Source organism: Trichechus manatus, unplaced genomic scaffold, assembly GCF_000243295.1.
Source record: "Trichechus manatus latirostris isolate Lorelei unplaced genomic scaffold, TriManLat1.0 scaffold00151, whole genome shotgun sequence".
In the NCBI taxonomy this organism is placed as follows: Eukaryota; Metazoa; Chordata; class Mammalia; order Sirenia; family Trichechidae; genus Trichechus; species Trichechus manatus.
Genome location: NW_004444087.1, coordinates 3260860 through 3280464, shown reverse-complemented (window position 1 = coordinate 3280464; position 19605 = coordinate 3260860). Strand labels below are relative to the sequence as shown.

Genomic DNA, 19605 nt, shown 5'->3' with positions numbered 1-19605 from the left:
TCTTGACGTCTTTTTTTGTGTGTTGCTCACAGCGTCTTTGTTCCACTTAATCTTCTGCGCTCAGTTGTTTTTCTTTATGTATTTTCTTTTTACCTTTTTCACTGTTGTTGATTTTGTGTTTGCTGAGTCTTTATATTTTTCTAGTTTTTTATTTTGACTTGTAGGATTGTTAGTTTCCTTTGCGGTTACGTCAATATTTACCCTTATTTTTCTAAGTTTAAACTAGTCTTTTATTTCTTTATATCACATTGACTTCCTCTCCATATGGAAAATCTATGTCTACATTTTTTAAGTCCCTCTTTTTTGTTTTAATGTTGTCATCTTTTACATATTGACATCTCTATTTCCCTAGTTTCAGAGTTTTATCTTTGATTTACTTTTGTGACTTCCCTATCTGGGTTGATATCTGGTTGCTCTCTCCTGTGTTCTAGTCTTGGGTTGTTATCTGATGTTACTGATTTTCTATCCGGAGGACTCCCTTTAGTATTTCTTGTAATTTGGGTTTGGTTTTTGCAAATTCCCTAAACATCTGCTTATCTGAAAATGCCCTAATTTTGCCGCCATATTTGAGAGACAGTTTTGGTGGATATATAATTCTTGGCTGGCAATTTTTTTCCTTCAAGGCTTTATATGTGTCATTCCATTGCCTTCTTCCCTACATGGTGTCTGCTGAGTAGTCCAAGCTTATTCGTATTGACTCTCCTTTGTAGATGACTTTGTGTTTATCCTTAGCCACTCTTAAAATTCTCTCTTTATCTTTGGTTTTGGCAACTTTGACTAGAATAAGTCTTGGTGACTTTCTTTTGGGATCTACCTTAAGTGGTGTTCGATGAGCATCTTGGATAGATATCTTGTCATCTTTCACGATATCAGGGAAGTTTTCTGCCAACAAATCTTCAACAATTCTCTCTGTATTTTCTGTTACCCCACCCCATCCCCATTCTGGTACTCCAATCACTCATAGGTTATTCCTCTTGATAGAGTCCCACATAATTCTTAGGGTTTCTTCATTTTTTAAATCCTTTTATCTGATTTTTCTTCAAATAAGTTGGTATCAACTGTTTTATCTTCAATCTCACCAATTCTGACTTCCATTGCCTCAATTCTCCTCCTATGACTTTTATTGAGTTGTTTAATTCTGAAATTTTATTATTAACCTTCTGGATTTACGATTGCTGTCTCTCTATGGATTCTTGCAGCCTGTTAAATTTGTCATCATGCTCTTCTCTAATCTTTTTAATTTCTTGTATTTTGTGTTCTGCATTTTGCTTAATTTCCTTCCTAATTTCTTGAAGAGTTCTGCATATTAACCTTTTGTATTCTGCCTCCAATAATTCCAAAAAATTTCTTCCTCTGGAAAATTTCCAGATTCTTTATTTGGGGAGCTTGCTGAAGCCATCATGGATTGCCTCTTTATGTGATTCGACATGGACTGTTGTCTCTGAGCCATCAATAAGTTATTATTTTTATTTAATGTTTGCTTACTGTGTCCTAGCTTCTTGTTTTGTTTTGATATGCCCAAATAGGCTGCTCGTGTGAGCTAGTTTGATTATTGTCACCTTTGAAGCTCTAATGTCCTGTCACCAGGTGGTTAGATCTGTTACTAGGTATGTGAGAAAGGCAATCTAAGCCCGTGGATCCCTTATACCTATGCCTAGGCAAAGGAGCTGTGCCTACCCTGGGTCCTGGCTTAGGGGAGCCGGCAGTTTATTTTTTCCCATTTGTTAATTTGTTCACTCTCCAAGGCAGGGTGAATGGCTCCGGGCGTATCATGGATCTTACTTTTGGCCCAGGGGACTCGGCAATTGCTGAAGCCGGTCCAGGACCCAGTGCAGAGCAGGGAGCAGGGATGTAAATGGGAGAGACGTTTTTCCCTAAGGGGGGTGTTTTTTATCCATGCAGTAGGCCATACGCAACTACTTATCTTTCACTGATCCAGGGCTGCTTTTCACTGGTTCTGCATGGTCGTGTAGACTCTCTGCCACTGGGTCTCTCCTGGTGTGGAAAACGTGCCTCCCGAGCACTGCTGCTTGCCTGCCTCACCCCTCACCCCCGAGCTGATCAGACCTGAAGGGCTCAGGCTCTCACCAGGTCAGATCTGGCATCTCCTTGCTGCTTCCGAACCGTCTCTCCCACCCACCCCCGCCACTCACTCTGTTTCCTCAACTCTGCCTTTGATGTTCAGGGCTCCCAGATTGCCACATATAATGAATTCACTTGTTTTTTCAGGTCTTTGTGGTAAGAGGGTCTACCAGAAGCATCTGACTACTCTGCCACCTTGGACCCGCCTCATCCAGTCAATTCTGACTCATGGCAACCCTATGTGATAGAGCAGAACTGTCCCATAGAGTTTCCTAGACTGTAATCTTTACCGGAGCAGGTTGCCAAGTCTTTCTCCTGTGGAGCCACTAGGTGGGTTCGAACCACCAACCTTTCGGTTAGCAGCAAAGCGCTTAACCATTGTGCCACTAAGACTTCTTTTCTGATGTATACCAAAACAAAGATGTGGTAGAGCTAAAGCAGAACCTGGTCAAGTACATGGAGACATGTTTAAGAATGTTTCACAGCACTGTTTGAGATGGGAAAACTGGAAAAACCCAATGTCCATTTGGAGTAGAATGTATAAATAAACTGTGGTTTCTCATTCACCATAATACCACAAAAAGCAGCAAAGATGAACAAACTGTAATCACATGGATGAATCTCAAAATTGCCACATTAAAATAATGAAAAAAAAAGGATGCACAGAAGTATGATTCTATTTATATAAAGTGCAAAAGTGAGGCAAACCAAACAAATGTTTAAAGACATCCACGTATGTCATAAAACTGAAAAGGGAGAAAAGGGGATGATTTATCCAGAACATAGGCAGCAGTTACTTCAGCACAGGGAGGCAGGAACAGGCTGAGATCAAGAAGCTTCTAAGTACAGATAATTTTCCATCTCTTATGTCACAGGGTACACATAAGGGAGTTTGTTTTATTCTTTAAGCCTTATGTGTATGTTTTATTCTCTCCTTGCACATACAAAATTTTTCACAAGGAAATGAGTCAGGAAGGAAAGGAAGTGTGGGCTGCGTCACCGCTGTCTTCCCCAGGCACAGGAGACGGGTCACAGGGCTCAGGAACCCGTCCATCTCGTCCCACCACCACCCTCCCCCCTGCCCCAAGCTGTCCATGATTCCAAGGCTTAAGGAGACATTGTTTGGGTAGATGAGGGCTTCTCAATACAAGCCAATACTTGGTGCCGCACCCACGCTAGGCTGAAAAGAGCACAGGGAAGCTAGCTCGCCTCATTAGGTTGCGCTTCAAGTGCAAATGTCAACTGTCACATCCAGGGTAATGGACTCCACTTCCCTTTCACCCACACACTGCAGGGACCTCAACCCCGCACAGACTTGCCTCCACTGAATCCTCACCAAAGAGCGAGAAAAAACCTGTCCCAGAAGCAAAGGAAAAGGCAGTGATTGGCCCACCGGCCAGTGCCTGCCTCGCTAGTGGCCAGAAGGACATACAGACTGATGGTGGCACCACCAGGGCCCCCGCCTAGACTGGCAGCCCACTTCAGCCTTTGACAGGGCACAAAGTCATTGGGACCCGCCTACATTCTTCCCAGAAAGCTCCATCTTCTGTGCAGGACAGCAATTGTAGGATGTGGAGGGCCACTCCTGCTCATCCAGGGGCAGGGACCAGTTCCCTACACCTCACCATGACTTCTCCATGTACAAAGGCGTGACCATCACACCCCACAGAGATCTGGGAACCACAGCCCTGGAGGCATCTCAGAGATAGGACCCTCTGTTTTCCCCATGTCTCAGGTGGAGAGAGTGAGACTTGGACCACCTGCTGCCTGCCTCCTGAAAGGGGGCCGGACAGTGTCAGGAGCAGGACAATCTGGCCTGTTCTGGGCCCTGGGAGCCCCAGTCACCCAGGCCGCCCTGTCACTAACTCAGCTCAGATGCTCAGCCCAGGGACACTGGACCACCAGCTGAACAGCCTATCCTACAGGAAGTAGCTGTACTGGGGAACCCCATGCCGAGAAAGAGGGCATCTAAGTAATGATGCCAAGTGAAAACAAGGAACTTAAAGAACTACATTTGTCAAAATCAGTAGCAGAAATACCAAAACCCAACCAGAGCCCAGGCCAGAAGGGGGATGGGAGACTTCAGGCAGTGTCCTGGATGTAAAAGGACCCCCAGAAAGGGAGGAGGTCCTGGCCGAGTTGAGGAAGAGCATGCGCATGAAGAATGTGTCCCCACCGTCCCCACCACAGTGTCCCCGAGGAAGGCTCTGTGGAGGCAGGAAGAGCCTAGAGACTCCCCAGCATCTCCAGAGCTCGGAGGGCCCCAGACATGGCTCCTGGAGCTTTGTCCGGACCACAAGCAAGTCTCCCTGGACTCCTTCCTCTGGACCAGAGACAGGAAGTGCTTGGAACTCTTCTGAAACCCCCCTCGCATGTGCTGCCTCAATTTCCCTAAAGTGCGCGTTTAGCCGTGAGTGTGTTTATTTCCTCCATGGCAGAGGCCACCAGCCACACCTGCTGACCAGTATGCCCCTACTCTGTGGCCACGTCTGCTGACCAGTGCACATCTGGTCTCCAGCTCTTCCAGATCTATATCCACCTGGACTGTGTGCTGCAGATAAAGTCCCAAGTGTCCCTGAATCTACCAATCATCTCCAAGCATGGAAGCAATGTCAGGATTTCAAGTTATCTTGTCCTCTGCAAACCCCTCTGCTCCCGACCAGCTGAAGCACCGACAATGTTTGTCATCTGCGCTTGTCCCTGAGCAATGGTCTCAGAAATGAACAGTGACCACTAGTATTTCTGAAGCACTTACTAGTTTACAAAGGATATCTCATGAGCATGCATGTAACTAATTCTCAGAACAAGCCAGAAAGACATGTGAGATGGAATCATTCTTACTAGTATCCCCAATTTCCAGAGAAAGTACCTTAGATTAATTTGCTCATGGTAACACATCTAGCTAAGGAGTCCTAGTGGCGCAGTGGTTAAAAGCTCAGCTGCTAACCAAAAGGTTGGTGGTTTGAACCCACCCAGCAGTTCCAAGGGAGAAAGACCTGGTGATCTGCTCCCATAAAGATTACAGCCTAGGAAACCCTGTGGGGCAGCTCTACTCTGGCACATGGAGTCACTGAGTCAGAATCGACTCGACAGCACCCGACAACAACAATAATAAAAATAATAACATTGTCTTGAGTCCCTTACTGTGTACAAAGCACAGGTATTATGAGGTCATCGAATCCCCACGCCCATCTTAAGAAGGAGCTAGTAACACTGACTCCTGTGTCCCCAACCTACACATGAGAAGAACCAAGGTAGAGAGACACCACCACCTGTCAAGGACCCTGGAGCGGGAGAGGCAACAGAACTCGAATTCAGAGTACCTACGCAGATGCTGCTTTCATTTTCTCCACAATCACTCATTCTCTCCACACTCATTCATTCTTTCCATAATCATTCATTCTCTCTAGGCTCAGGAAGGGCTGCTGGGGGCGGCGGCCAGGGGAAGGAGCCCATTCAGATCCCCTCAACAGAGGGCTGCCAGCAGCCAGTCCTCAACAAAAAAGGTAACGATACGTCACCTCAAAGGAGCCCTGGTAGCACAACAGTTCAGCACTCAGCTGCTAACTGAAAGGTTAGCGGTTCGAACCCACCCAGAGACTCTGAGGGAGAAAAGACCTGGTGATCTGCTCCTGTAAAGAATACAGCCTAGAAAACCCTATGGTTCTACTCTGTCACATGGGGTCAGTATGAGTCATAATCGACTTGACGGCACTCAAAAACACCCACATCTACCTTATACATAGCCCAGGACACTAATCCAGAACTCAAAATCCAGGTCTCCTTGAACACTTGAATATGCATATCTCTGGATTTCCCCACTTCTGGGACTTAACATGGGCAGAATGTCACCATGACCACAAAACCATGCACTGTGCACTGGCCACATGTAGGACATTGTCCTACATGCCCAGGGACAATGCTGCTCACCACAGGACTGTGTCTTCCACCTTCTAGCGGCCATGGCCATTCCACTCTGTTTTTTTTTGTTTTTTTTGGGGGGGTGGAGGGAGGTCGGGGAGGGGTAGGCTGTAGAAAAGAGAGGGAGGGGAAATCTTTCATTTAAAAAAAAAAACAAAACAACAATTTCTTGCCAAAAGTTAGCTCTCACTGCTCAGGCTCTATAAATAACAAGATTCTGCAACTATACTGAGGAATGTTAGGGGCTCCCTGGAAATAGCTCATTTCAAATAGGAAAATGGTTTGTGTTCACCCAGTTCTAGAAGCCAATTTTCAATTGCTTAAAATAGTCATGATATTTTACCAAGGTAATTATACTCTTAGCTATCAGTAACAATTAAACCCTTAGACTGGAGCTGTTTAATAAAGGTCTCAAAATAAAATTGCACAGTGCAAACGCTGTATATTTAAATGTCAAGCATGCAAATAGAGTCCTTGGAGTGATGGCAGAGCTGGGCCCAGCCCGCAACACTCCTGTCCCTCCCATCAGCCTCGAGCCCAGCAGCCTCCCCTCTGGGGTCTCTTGAGAGGGAGCTGTTTCTCTGCTGGCGTGGGGTCTGCTCAGAAGCCCAGGCTAGTTATTGAGAAGGCAGGCAGCGGCAGTGCGACGGCCACTCGGGCATGAAATCATTGAGCGCCAATGCCGGCGCTGGCTCTGCGGAGCGGGTGAGATGAGTGGCTGCATCACGCATTGACAGGACAGATCCTGTGGACTAGTTGCAGGGGCAATGGGTATTGATCCATCACAGACATGTCTTCAAGGGACAGTTAGTAGGATCATCAGTCAGTGACTGAGATCAATACCACTTTCTCCAGCTCAGAGCAATGCCCGCAAAGAGGCCAGAGCAAGGCCTGATTTAGCCAGAGAACACCATCACGGAGGACCTGCTGGGCTGAGGAGGGAGAGCAGAACATTCTGGCCTGGGGACCAGGGCGCTGAAGCTCAAGGACGGAGAATCCACCAGAAAGCAGCTGGGCCGCAAACATCAGCAGACGCCTGAGTTGCTCACTGGGGTAGGAGGGAACCCAGGCGCCCAGGTAATGAGAATCATCCCATATACACCTTAAGAGACCACCTCACTGTGACAGGACTTTTCTAGCACTGAGGTGGATGGGTCTGGACACCCACAGTTGTTACTGTGTAGCCACTGAGTTGATTGCAACTCACAGGGACCCCATGTGACAGAAGAGAACTGCCCTATAGGGTTTTCTAGGCTGTAATCATTATGGGAGCAGATCACATCTTTCTCCCACAGAGCTGTTGGGTGGGTTCAAACCACCAACCTTTCGGTTAGCAGCCCAGCGCTTAACCACTGCACCACTAGGGCTCCTTGAACACCCATTGTAGCCAATGTAATTCTGGTAAAACAGAACGGGGTCACCAATGGATGGGCTACAAGCCACATGTGGCCCCACGAATGCTTGGTTTGACCTACATGGTGATTTGTAAAGGGGAAACTTCATCTAAACACTGGAAGATTTTACAGGACAACTATCACTGAGGCTGAGCAGGTCTGCCTCTCACGTGCAGCACATGGTCACCGGTTACCTACATAACCCAGACGCAGCCCCCCTTTATGTTGCCTGCCTAGTAAGTGCGGGTGTCCGAGTTTTCAAAGTGTGGCCTCAGTGCCCTTGCTCATCAATCACTGCCTCTGGTTTCGCAGGCCAGATATGGTCACTCAAGACGACCGCACCCTAATCCCTGGATCCCATAAATATGTTACCTTATAAGGTGTAATTAAGGACCTTAGAATCCTTGGAATCCTGGGTAGGCCCCATCCAATCACACACACATTTAAGGCAAAAAGCTTCCTCCAGCCAGAGCCACAGAAATGCGCAGATAGAGAAGTGGAAAGGGGCATGAGGGGTCTTGACCTGGCGACACTGGAGGAGCCCCTTGGGGATGTGTGAAGGAAGGCAAGCGGCCTCTGGGAACAAAGATGGCCCTCAGCCCACAGTCAGCAAGGAAAAGGAGACCTCAGCCCTACAGCCACGGGAACTGAACTCAGACATCACCTGAAAGCACCTGAAAGGTCCCTGGATGGTGCAAAAAGTTTGGACTCAACTACTGACCTAAAAAGGAGCCCTGGCAATGCAATGGTTAAGAGCTCAGCTGCTCCCAAAAGGTTGGCAGTTCAAACCCACCCAGCAGCTCTATGGGAGGAAGACCTGGTGATCTGCTCCCGTAAAGATTACAGCCTCCAAGCCCCCACAGTACGAAAAACTGACAGAAACGTAGGGGAGGAAGTCCTATAGGGCAGCTCTACTCTGTAACACATGGTGTTGACATGAATCAGAATCAACTCTACGGCCCCCAACAGCAACAACAACTGTCCTAAAGGTTGGCAGTTCAAACACACCCAGCAGCACCATGGAAGAAAGGCCTGGTGATCTGCTCCCATAAAGATCACAGCAAAAAAAACCCCTATGGGGCAGTTCTACTCTGTCATACAGGGTCACTATGAGCCTGAATCAACTGGACGGCAACTGGTTTGGCTTTTTTTTTTCCTCAGTGTGCTTGGAAGCAATTCTCCCCCAGAGCCTCCCATAAGAGCCCAGCGTGAGATGGGCTGGCACCGTGATTTTGGTTTTGTGAGACCCTGACCCACCCAGACTCCTGACCTACAAAACCATGAGATGACAAATCTGTGTTGTTTTAAGTGGCAAAGTCTGGTAAGTCATGAGTGCAGCAATAGAAAACGGATACACTGAGAGACTAAGGAACCACCATGTTCTCTCATGGCACTCCAGCTCTCCACTCTTCACCCAGGTGATGCAGTTCTGGCTTGAGAGGAACTCCATCCAACTCACCCAACGAGTCAACAAGGAAGAACTTACCCTGGAGGCAAAGGCTGAGTGAGACATGAAGAAAAGACCATGCCTGGTTTTCCCAGGAGCCTTCTCTCAAACTCCTGGGGCACCACTGATAATGGAGGACTCCAGTACGTGAGCTTGAAAAGTCATTGCCCACCACCCACAATCACACTCCTGGGCATTTATCCCAGAGTAAAAAAAAAACTAATGCTTGCACAAAAGCCTGTACACAACTGTTCAGAGTGGTTTTATTTGTAAAAGCCAAAAACCGGAATAAACAAAAATGTCCTTCAATTGGTGAAGTGTTGAGCAAACTGCGGTACATCCATACCACAGAATACTACTTAGCCAGTAAAAGAAATGAACTATCGATGCACAGAACAACTTGGATGGATTCCAAGGGCATTATGCTGAGTGAAAAAAGTCAACCTCGAAAGGTCACAGACTATATGATTCCATTTATACAACATTCTCAAAATGAAGTACTTACAGAGATGGAGAACAGATCAGTGGTTGCCAGGGGTTAGGGGTAGTGGGGAACAAGGGAGTTGGTGTAATTTTGAGGTAGCAGTGGTTACACAAATCTACACGTGACAAAATGACCTAGAACTGAACATACACATTGGACTACTGTTAAAGTCCTAATTTTGCTATTGTACTATAATGACGGAAGAAGTGACCACTGGGGGAAACCGGGTGAAGGGTACAAGGGACTCCTCTGTACTATCTTTGCAAATTCTTGCAAATTTATAATTATTTCAAAATAAGTTTTTTTAAAAAAAATCCATTGTCCAGGATTAACAATTCTGATACTGTTACACATGCGTTTTGGAATTGAACAATTCAGTAAATGGATGGCAGATGGAAGAAGGCAGGTTTCTTGCTGTTGGAGTGGAAGTTTACAGATAAGCAAGAGAAAAGGCTAGAACGATCCATGTGGTAATGGATCCGGGTTGGAGACATCAAAATGAACTCAATTTCACTTAATACAGATACAGACAACTACAAATATTTACAGACATGTATGTATACACACAGATATTTCCTTGCTCTGTCCACTGGGAGGGCCTAGAAGCAATGGCACCCCATTAGCAATGAGCACATCTAGCCCCCAGAGCTTGGTTTCTAATGCTCTTTTCCAATAAAAGGAACCAGAGCTCCTTGGAAGGATGGTTGATGCTAGGACTGGGCTAGAAATATACAAGATGCACATGGCACATCTCATAACACCAAAATTAAAGAAGTGCTCAAAAAGCTAACCAAAACAAAACCAAACCCCATTAAGGGCTACACATGACTTCCTGTCAAAGGCCACAGGCCAGCTGAAGGAGCTTCCAGTGGTCAAAGCTGGAACAAGTAGAGCAACAAAATGAAGTAGTAGTGAATTAAAACCCAAAGTATAAAATAAATATCCATGAGTCTATCTGCTATAAATAATTGAATAAATAAATAAATGGGGGAGAAGAGACAAATCTCCTATGCAAAAGAATTCCAAACAATTCATGTAGACACGCCACCCTCAAGGAGGTGGAGCAAAATTGCCACCCCTTCAGTGTGGGCTGAGCATGGTGACTTCCTTCTAAAGAGGACAGTATAGAAAGGTTATGTGGAGAAACGTGACGAACTCTACCCCAGCCAGATGGTCAAGGTCAACATCAAAAGTGAGAGGTCATGCTGACAGTTTGTACCCTTGATGAGAACGGCACTTCATTTCTGGTCTTCCTCCCAAAAACCATAACCCCAGTCTATTCATGACAGAAACAACAGACAAGTCCCAACAGAGGGGCATCCTACAAAACACCTGACCAGCACCCTTCAAAACTGTCAGGGTCATCAAAACCAAAGACAGTTCTGAGAAACTGTCCCAGACCAGATGAACCTGAGGAGACAGGACGACTAAATGTGACGTGGGATCCTGGATGGGTACTGGGCAGAAAAAAGGCCTTAGGTATAAACTCGAAATCTGAAGAAAGCATGGACTTTAGATAATAATAAGAGATCAACACTGGTTCATTAATTGTAACAGATGCATCACACTAGTGTAAAATGCTAATAACAGGAAACTGGGCGCAGGGTATATGGGAACTCTCTGCATTACCTTCACAATGTTTCTGTAAACCTAAAACTGTTCCCAAAAATAAAGTTTATTTTTTAAAAAGGTCACTGCTTAAAACCACATAAGACACTCTTATGAGCCCTTGCCACCACGGCTCTTGCCAGGAGAAGAGGGGGGCTCTGTCCATACTAAACTTTCACGATCTCGTCACCTGACAGGCCACAGCCCCACCGTCCTGCATGAATTAGCAGCATCTGTAAGCACACAGATGCCTGGCTGCCCGCAGGCCCCACCTTTATAAAAGGTCTTCTTGTTCATATGCTGGTCATAGCTCTGTCCCCAGAAGGCCAGTTTCTTCATGCATCCTCTCAAAACAGTATCTGCACCCTCAGGTGGGCTTCAATGCCACCTGTCTGTCCCTGCCACAGTGTGCAGGTGCAAGTTGGTTTGTTATGGAGGCCCGTCTGCCCCACAAGGCTATAGGTTCTCCCAGGGCTGACCATTAGACTGTATCAGCCGCCCGAGCAGGAACCGGACACCCAGCTGGCACCAGTAAGTGTTTGGGGAAGACGGGAAACAGTGCAACAGGAGGATGGGAGCTGGGTGCTGGGGAATCTGCTCCATAAATGGCTGATGACCACACCGAAGGGCCGTGCCATCTTTGCCAAGAGGCAGCTGAGAAAACTAGTTCTAGAAATTTCTGGAATTTCTCCTCTCTGGGGTCCACCTATGAAGCCAGGGCTTCTGACTATGTGCAGAGAAGTTAGCCAAGAAGCCAGCGAAGCTGACATCCCTGGAAGCCCCCAGACCCGGGGCTCTCAGTGGTGGCCAAGACCAAGGTGAGGTCTTCTTGTAAGAGATACCTGGGGCTGTCGGGAACTTGCTAGAGAGGCCACAAATCACCGGCTTTTAGTACAGAAATATGCTTGCCTCCTAGGAGCTTCAGAACCAGGAAGCCCCAGCGGCACCACTTTTCATTAAAGAGATCAGGAACACACCAGCATTAGTCAGACATGACTCCTACTATTTCCTGGGCTCCATCATCCCCCATAGTCTGGGGACAGCAAACAGCCCTCAGCTCACTCAGACCCAGTTTAAGGGCAGATTCAGCTGGACAGCCCCACCTGGAAAGCATCTAAGGACAGACTCAGGCCTTTTCCTCCCTTGTCTTCTGAAGTTTCAGCATCCAAGGCAACGCTTTCAATAAGACTCAGAAAAACCACATTCACACTGCAGCAGGCTCTGCCTATCGAGTCAGCCATCAGAACTACTCAGGCAGAGCAATTAAAGAGTGTCGGGCAGCAGAAGTGGCCCGGTTGCAGCTGGGGACAAGGACACACTGCCTGGCGCGTCTGGAAGCAGGTGACAATCTTCATCCCAGCCCCCTTGGCTTAACCTGCACCTGCCAAGTACTATGGAAGGGGTGGATCTTACCCCTGGTCACAGCACACAGACCCTTGTGTGCGAGGATACAGGGACGCAGCGGAGCCAAAGTGCCGACCCCATGCCGTCAGCACTGAGCCCTCCAGGCCCATGCACACACTCCCAGGGCCCCACACATGCTGGCAGTGGACACAGGGTGCTGGGCAGGCCCCACACAAGGGCCTTTGGATCCCCAAGTGGGATGCTACCGTGTGGAGAATTGCACGTGGCTTCCAATAGCCCTCAAGACCACCCAGAATGAAAACAAGAGGACTGGTGAAACGAGTAACCCTGCCCTGTGACCAGAGAGATGGCAGGCTGACCAGGAGCTGGGACTCAAGGACAGCCCCAAGTCACACTGACAGACAGATGGAGAAAGCAAGGAAATGGACACTGGAGCTAAAAGGCACCATGATTTGGGGAAGGCCTTGACGGGCATGGGGTGGTCAGGGAGGAGAGCAGAAGTGGACATGGGGCATTCAGGAGAGGGGCTGCCCGCAGGGCCCTGGTACCTCGGTCAGCAGGAGTGGACACGGGGCAGCTGGGGAAGGGTCTGCCCTTGGGGCCCCATACCTTGGTCAGCAGTAGCACACGCTTCTGCAGCCTCCGAGCCTGGGCCTCGCTTGTCTCACGCCGCTTGCGCTCCTCCAGCAGCTGGCTGCCCACCTGGCGGACCTCGTCCTGAAGCTGCTGCCGTGCCTTCTCCAGCTCACGGGCGCTATAGGGGCAGAGGGCAGAGACGTGAGGCCAGTGCACCTCCTCCTCCCACAGCACGGCCCCCTGCAGCACAGCCCCTCCGGGTGCAGGACCCCACTGTTACCCACCCCTGGAACCTGAAACAGCGCTGCTGCAGGCAGAGCACAGGGCAGAAACATGAGGCTAATGCACCCCCTCCCCACCTGGGCTCCCACCCCCACCACCCCTCACAGCAAGGCCCCTTGGGACGCAGGACCCCGCTGTCACCACTGCTGGAACCAGAAACAGCACTGCCACACGTGCGCTCCATCACTTCCTCACTCTGAATAGCTACTTAGAGCCTTTCAGGAGTTTCTGGATTTCAAGTCTACACCCAGGGTGATCCCAGAGCACGGAGGCGGGGGTGGACCACACTCCACACACAATAGGGAAGATTGTCGTGTGCGGCTGCTGGAGCTGGGCTCTGAATGAGCCCAATCACCATGGAGCGCTTCCCATCTGACTCACGGCCAGCAGGTGTGTGGCGGGGATCGGCAGTACCCGGGCCTACTCTCCGAGCTGTGGCAGAGGCAAGGCGTGGAGAAATGCCTGCAACCCAGGGTACCCCGCTGCCCTAGCTGGGGCCAACTGGAAGTGATGGGCACTAGAGTGGGGCTCGCAGAAGTCTCCTTGCCTCAAAAGGTGCCTGACATTTCTGTCAACTCTGCGTTTTAAATGTCACCCCTCCCTCTCCATGCCCCAGGCCTTGGCCTCAGCCCACTTCTCACCTAATTACAAAAGTGCCTGACCCCTTGCTCTGCGCTAATTAGTCCAGCGAGCACAGGCATGGATGAGGCCAGTGTCATCCCTCTGGTGGCAGGGCACGGCATGGACACTCACCAGGGGTGGGACCCTGCAGTAGACGGACTGTTGGAGGCATGTCCCAAGCCTGCAGTTTGGGGAGCACAAAGCCCCCCCATCCAGAGTGGGTCAAACTTATGGCTGGAGACCTCCCCACAAGGCATGTGCAAAGGAGCGTGTGGCTGTCCCAAGAACCAAGAACAGAGAGAGACTCCTGGTGCCGGAGGGCGGGTGCTCAGTGCTGCAGAGCCAGACTGGGTCCTGAAAGAGCCAGCTTTCATCTGAGCAGTACCAATTCACTCAAGGGGCTAATCTGTAGCACCCAGCCACACCTGGTTGCTCCTGCAAAGCCAAGAGCGCTAGCACTGAGGGGGGCTCACCTGAGCCCCCAGCCCCAGTCTGAAGTGCCTTAGAACCAGACCCACTGCAGGAGGGCTGAAGAGTTCCCAGTCAGCAGCACACGTGGGAAAGGCAGAGCTGTAAGGGCTGGGGCCGGCCCAGGCTGGAGCAGCCACCTGCCAGGCTTGGTCTCCCAAGAGAAGAACTCAGTTCATGAGATGAGGAAGGGAAGGAGGCCATATGCTCTGACAGGAGGCCCCTGACCAGGTAGGATGGCACTGGGTGGGCAGCCATGGACAAGCGCCATCCTGGGCCCTCAGGACTGCCGGGGGGCTGGCGCCATAGGGCCGAGCAGAGTCAAGGCCCTGGGCCGGCTCCCTGCTACCAAGGCCTGACCCAAGGCCCGACATTTAATGAGCACTCAGTGACACTGTTATGAACTGAATTGTGTCCCCTTAAAATGTGGATATAATCCTGTTGGAGAATAGGGCCTTCTTTGTTATGTTAAAGAGGGCATATCAGTATAGGATTTGTCCTAAACCTGATTGCGTTTGAGATATAAAAAGACACGAATGAGTAAGAAAGACACAGAAAAGTAAGCATGCACAGATGGGGAAAGATAGGTACCACGTGGAGATCACCAAGGAACACTGAGAAGAACCCTAGAGAAGCTGAGACAAGGATTTTCCCGCAGAGCTGACAGAGCAGGCCTTCCCCTAGAGCCGGGGCTCTTAATTTGGACATCTAGCCTCCTAAACTGTGAGAAAACAAATTTTTGTTTGTTGAAGCCAGCCACTCGTGGTATCTCTCTTATAGCAGCACCAAGTGACTGAGACAATTTTTTAAAAAGACAGAACTGCATGTAAAAACCCAACTTTAAAATTCAATACAGCATGATGCTACTGACCACTCTCTAAAGAGCCTCGCTCAGAGCCATGAGCAACTCAGCTTTGCACTCATGTATTCATACATTCATTCATTCAGCATTTGCAAACATTTCCAGACACTAAAGAGACAGCAGGGGTCAAACCCACAGGGAGGAGACTGACCGCACAGGGCCTCACTGGAGTGGGGTATGTCCCTCAGGAAGCTCAGCATACCTGTGCTGAGCAGTTGATCTGACAGGATGATCTAGACGGCTGAGAGGGGAAAAAAGAGAAAGCTCAGATGCTGAGGTGGTGGCAGCTCTGGACGAAGCGATGACCCTCAGGCTGCAGAGCACAGGGAAGCGGCTGAGGTCACGACAGTTTGGAGACCTGGTCCCAGCACCATAAGCCGAGCATGCAAGAGGGGGCTTGGAAGATAGATGAGGACTTAACACCCAGCAGTGGGTTCAGACGGACAAGGAACAAGTACACAGCCATGCACTCACTGACACATGAGGGGAGTAAGGAAAATGTGCTGACCTGGTGTGGAGCAAGGGAAGAGGGGATAGTGGATGAAGGGCAGTCAGGAGCGCATTTGTTAGGGGACCCCAGAGGGCATGGAAGGAGGAGAAGGGGGCTGTGTCTGCTCATCTCAGGGAAACCCAGAGGACAGTGAAGGAGAGGGGGGCTCTGCGCATCTTGGGGGGCCAGCACCCCGGGCAGAGGCAACAGCAAGCTGTAGGCCAGCAGATGTGGCTGGAGCTGTTCTCGAAAGAGCAGGGAAGATGGCGGCTGGAGCCACGGGAAGGCGGGAAGGGGCAGGAGAGAGAGAAGTGAGAGGACAGGGATGCTGTGAAGTGATGAAAAGCAAGAGAAGGGCCTGCCAGCATGCTCAGAAAAACAGGAGAGAGGGAGGGACTGGAGCACACAACCCTGTCCAGACACGGAGGAAGGCAGGAAAATAGCTGACATCTGGAGGGGAAATGGAGTCAAAAAAGGCATTTACTTTTTGTTTCAAAAATGGGAAATACAGTACCAGCATGTTGGTATACACGAAGAACTAGTCAGGTAGAGTGGGGGGGTCCTGGTGACACCGGAGACAAGGGACCACCAAGGGCAGTGTCCACAAGTCAGCAGGAAGACGGGGACAAACTGACCAGATGGAAGGTCAGCTTACCCAGGGGTGCCATCTCCTGATGACTCCAGGAATCCAGCCCCAAACTGGGTTTTCAAACCACCTGCCAACAAATGGCATACCCCTATTCTCATACGCAGATGGTGGGGGAGCCTGGCCTCAGTTAGAAAGGGTAGCTTGCCCCGAGGACCCCTCAAGCGATCATGCCACAGCTCAACAGCATTTGGGGAGCTGAATCCCTGCACCCCATCCACAACACCAGCACCCACACTGCTGGCTCTTCTCTGTCGGGGATGTTCTCTCTGTTCAGTCTCAGCCTTTCTTGTAAAGTAAAGAAGAGAAACTCATAAAAAATTAAACCTCGAGTCCCATGTTGGAGTTGAACTCTGAGGTCACTGGCATTTCCGCGAACCTTTGGGAGTTCAAAACGAAGTTCTTAGTTCTTAGTTCTTAGAGGGAGAGCCAGGCGTGTTTATCGATCAGGGCCTGTTTGAGCTCTCATCTGCTGAGGGAAACGAGGCTGAGCTTTTCAGAACCCATCTTTGTGCTGTGTGGGGCCATCACAGTCAAACTTAATGCAATCTTCGTCAGAAAACTCCAAACCCAAGAATATCCACTTCCAAGGAACAATGAAAGGACATAATCAGTTCTGAGGCAGCAGGAGACATTTTAATGACCTTCTTCAGGACACAGCCGAGTCCTGCCTCCCCACCCACCCCATGCAGGCCCAGGTGCTCTGTCTGTCTCCTCCCGGTGCCCAACCACCACACTGTGCAGCCAACAACCAAGGAAAGGGCATCTGTGTAGACAGATGGAACAAAATACCCCCAGAAGGATGGAGGTCTATGGGCAAAAAGCCCCAAGGCCTTGCCTGCCTCCAGAGAGGCCAGGCTCTGACACAGCAAACTGGCGACCAGCTTGGGGGAGGACCTGGACAGACGATGCCATCATCTGAAGAGCGTGGTCATCCTCTCCCGAGCACCTGGCTTAGTGCTTGGTATTGACTCAGGGCATCAACGCAACCAAACAACCAAGTCTTGCCTCATGTAAACACAGAGGGTGCAAACAGGTAAACACCACCTGTCAGTTTGTTGTACCATGGTGGCTTACGTGTCGATATGATACTGGAACCTATGTCACCAATATTTCAAATACCAGCAGGGTCACCCATGGAGGACAGGATTCAGTGGAGCGTCCAGGCAAAGACAGACTAGGAAAAAAGGTCTGGTGATCAACTTCCAAAAATCAGCCAATGAAAATCTTATCTATCACGAGGAGGCGGGGCCATGATGGCAGAGTACTCAGATTCTTCTGGCGGACCCTCTTACAACAAATGCCAGAAAAAACAAGTGAATCAATTATACATGACAATCCAGGAGCCCTGAACATCAAAGGCAAAGCTGAGGAACTGGACTGATGGCAGGGGGAAGGAGACATGGTTCAGAAGCAGTGAGAAGTTGGCCAGACCTGGCCTGGCGAGAGCCTGAGCCTAAATGATCAGCTCATGGGTGAGCGGTGAGGTGAGCAAGCAGCGCTGCTCAGGAGGCATATTCCACACTGGGAGAGACCCGGAGACAGAGAATCTACTCCGCCACCCAGAACCAGGGAGAAGCAGCTCTCAATCAGTGAAAGATAAGTACTTGCGTCCAGACTACGCGTGAATCAAAAACAACCCCCTTAGGGAAAAACCTCTCTCCCATTGTAAAAGATGACAAGATATCTATCCAAGATGCTCATCAAACCCCACATAAAAGGTAGATCCTAAAAGAAAGCAACCAAGACATATTATAATCAAACTTGCCAAAACCAAAGATAAAGAGACAATTTTAAGAGTGGCTAGGAATAAACAAAAACTCATCTACAAAGGAGAGTCATTACGAATAAGCTCGGACTACTCAGCAGAAACCATGCAGGCAAGAAGTCAATGGGATGACATATATAAAGCCTTGAAGGAAAAAAATTGCCAACCAAGAATTATATATCCAGCAAAACTGTCTCTCAAATATGGCAAAATTAGTGCATTTCCACATAAACAGAAGTTTAGGGAATTTGCAAAAACCAAACCAAAATTACAAGAAATACTAAAGGGAGTCCTCCGGTGAGAGAACCAGTAACATCAGATAACAACTCAAGACTACCACACAGGACAGAGCAACCAGATATCAACCAAGATAAGGAAATCTCAAAAATAAACCAAAGCTAAAACACTGAAACTAGAGAAACAGATGTCAATATGTAAAACATGACAACATTAAAACAAAAAAGAGGGATGTAAAAAATGTAGACATAGATTTTTCATATGGGGAGTAAGTCAAGGCAATATAAAGAAATAAAAGACTGGTACAAACTTGAAAAAGAGGGCTAAATATTCAGGTAACCACAAAAGAAACTAACAATCCTACAAGTCAAAACAAAAAAGTGTAAAAACATAAAGACTCAGCAAATACAAAATCAACAACAATGAAAAAGATGAAAAGAAAATACAGAAAGAAAAACAACTCAGCGCAGAAAATTAAGTGGAACAAAGAAACTGTGAACAACACACAAAAAAAAACATCAAGAGAGTTCCAGCAAAATGTCACTCTAGGCAGAAGCACCACGCCGTCCCTCCACAGCAAAGATCTGAAGAACTAAGCCAAACAGAGAATACAACAATCCTGAAACCCTAAAATATCAAATGAAGAGATAAAGAACTCAGCCACGCACCAAATGGAGTGAGAAAACTGACAGAGAACGGAGAGCGAGGAGAGATTCATGAAGAGGTCCCCTACCAGCTAACGCAGCACGGATCCGCCATCTTGGACTCCTATCCGAGACCAGCAAATGGGGTACGAGAAAGCAGCCTCACGGAGCTTCCAGCGGGAGACAAAACAACCGGTAACTGGTGACATATGCTTTCCCTCTCCCCCACCCTTCTTCACCCCGACTCGGCCTCCTCTGCTTCCGGCGGCCACAGTCTCTTGACCTGGAAACAGCAGCTGCTTGGATTCCACACACCCGAATGGGTGGCTGTCTGAGTGCCATCTGTTCGCTGCTGGTGTTGCTTTTTTTCTGCTTCTTTTTATTTCTTCCTTGCCTCTCCCCACCACCCCTCCTTTAGCTCAAGTACCTGGCTCCGTGCGCCATCTTTGCTTCTTCCTGAGGGGCTGCGGAACTCCGTTCGAGTGTGGAGCTGCTTCCCGGTTTGGGCTGCTATGCAGGTGGGATCTCGGGGCTTTTGTACTTTGGTTGTTTTGAATTGTTTGTTTGTTTTCTTTTCCTTTTCTTGAGTCGGGAGCCCTCTCTAGCCAGGATAAGCTGCGTGGCAGGGAGATGCCCCTTCAGCTTCCACAGACATGCAGAGGGATCCCTGAGGACATTTCTTTTCACAGTGGTTTTTTTTTTTTTTTTTT

At 48.8% G+C, this 19605-nt stretch overlaps 1 protein-coding gene across 1 annotated transcript in view; it reads right to left on the bottom strand.

The window, feature by feature from the left end:
- The window catches only part of MAD1L1 (mitotic arrest deficient 1 like 1), a 491032-nt gene that overhangs the window by 272159 nt on the left and 199268 nt on the right, over positions 1 to 19605 (bottom strand). The window contains exon 11 of the mRNA XM_004385925.2: positions 12911 to 13055. Within this exon, the coding sequence (XP_004385982.1) occupies positions 12911 to 13055 (145 nt within the window). The remainder of the gene's footprint in view (positions 1 to 12910; positions 13056 to 19605) is intronic.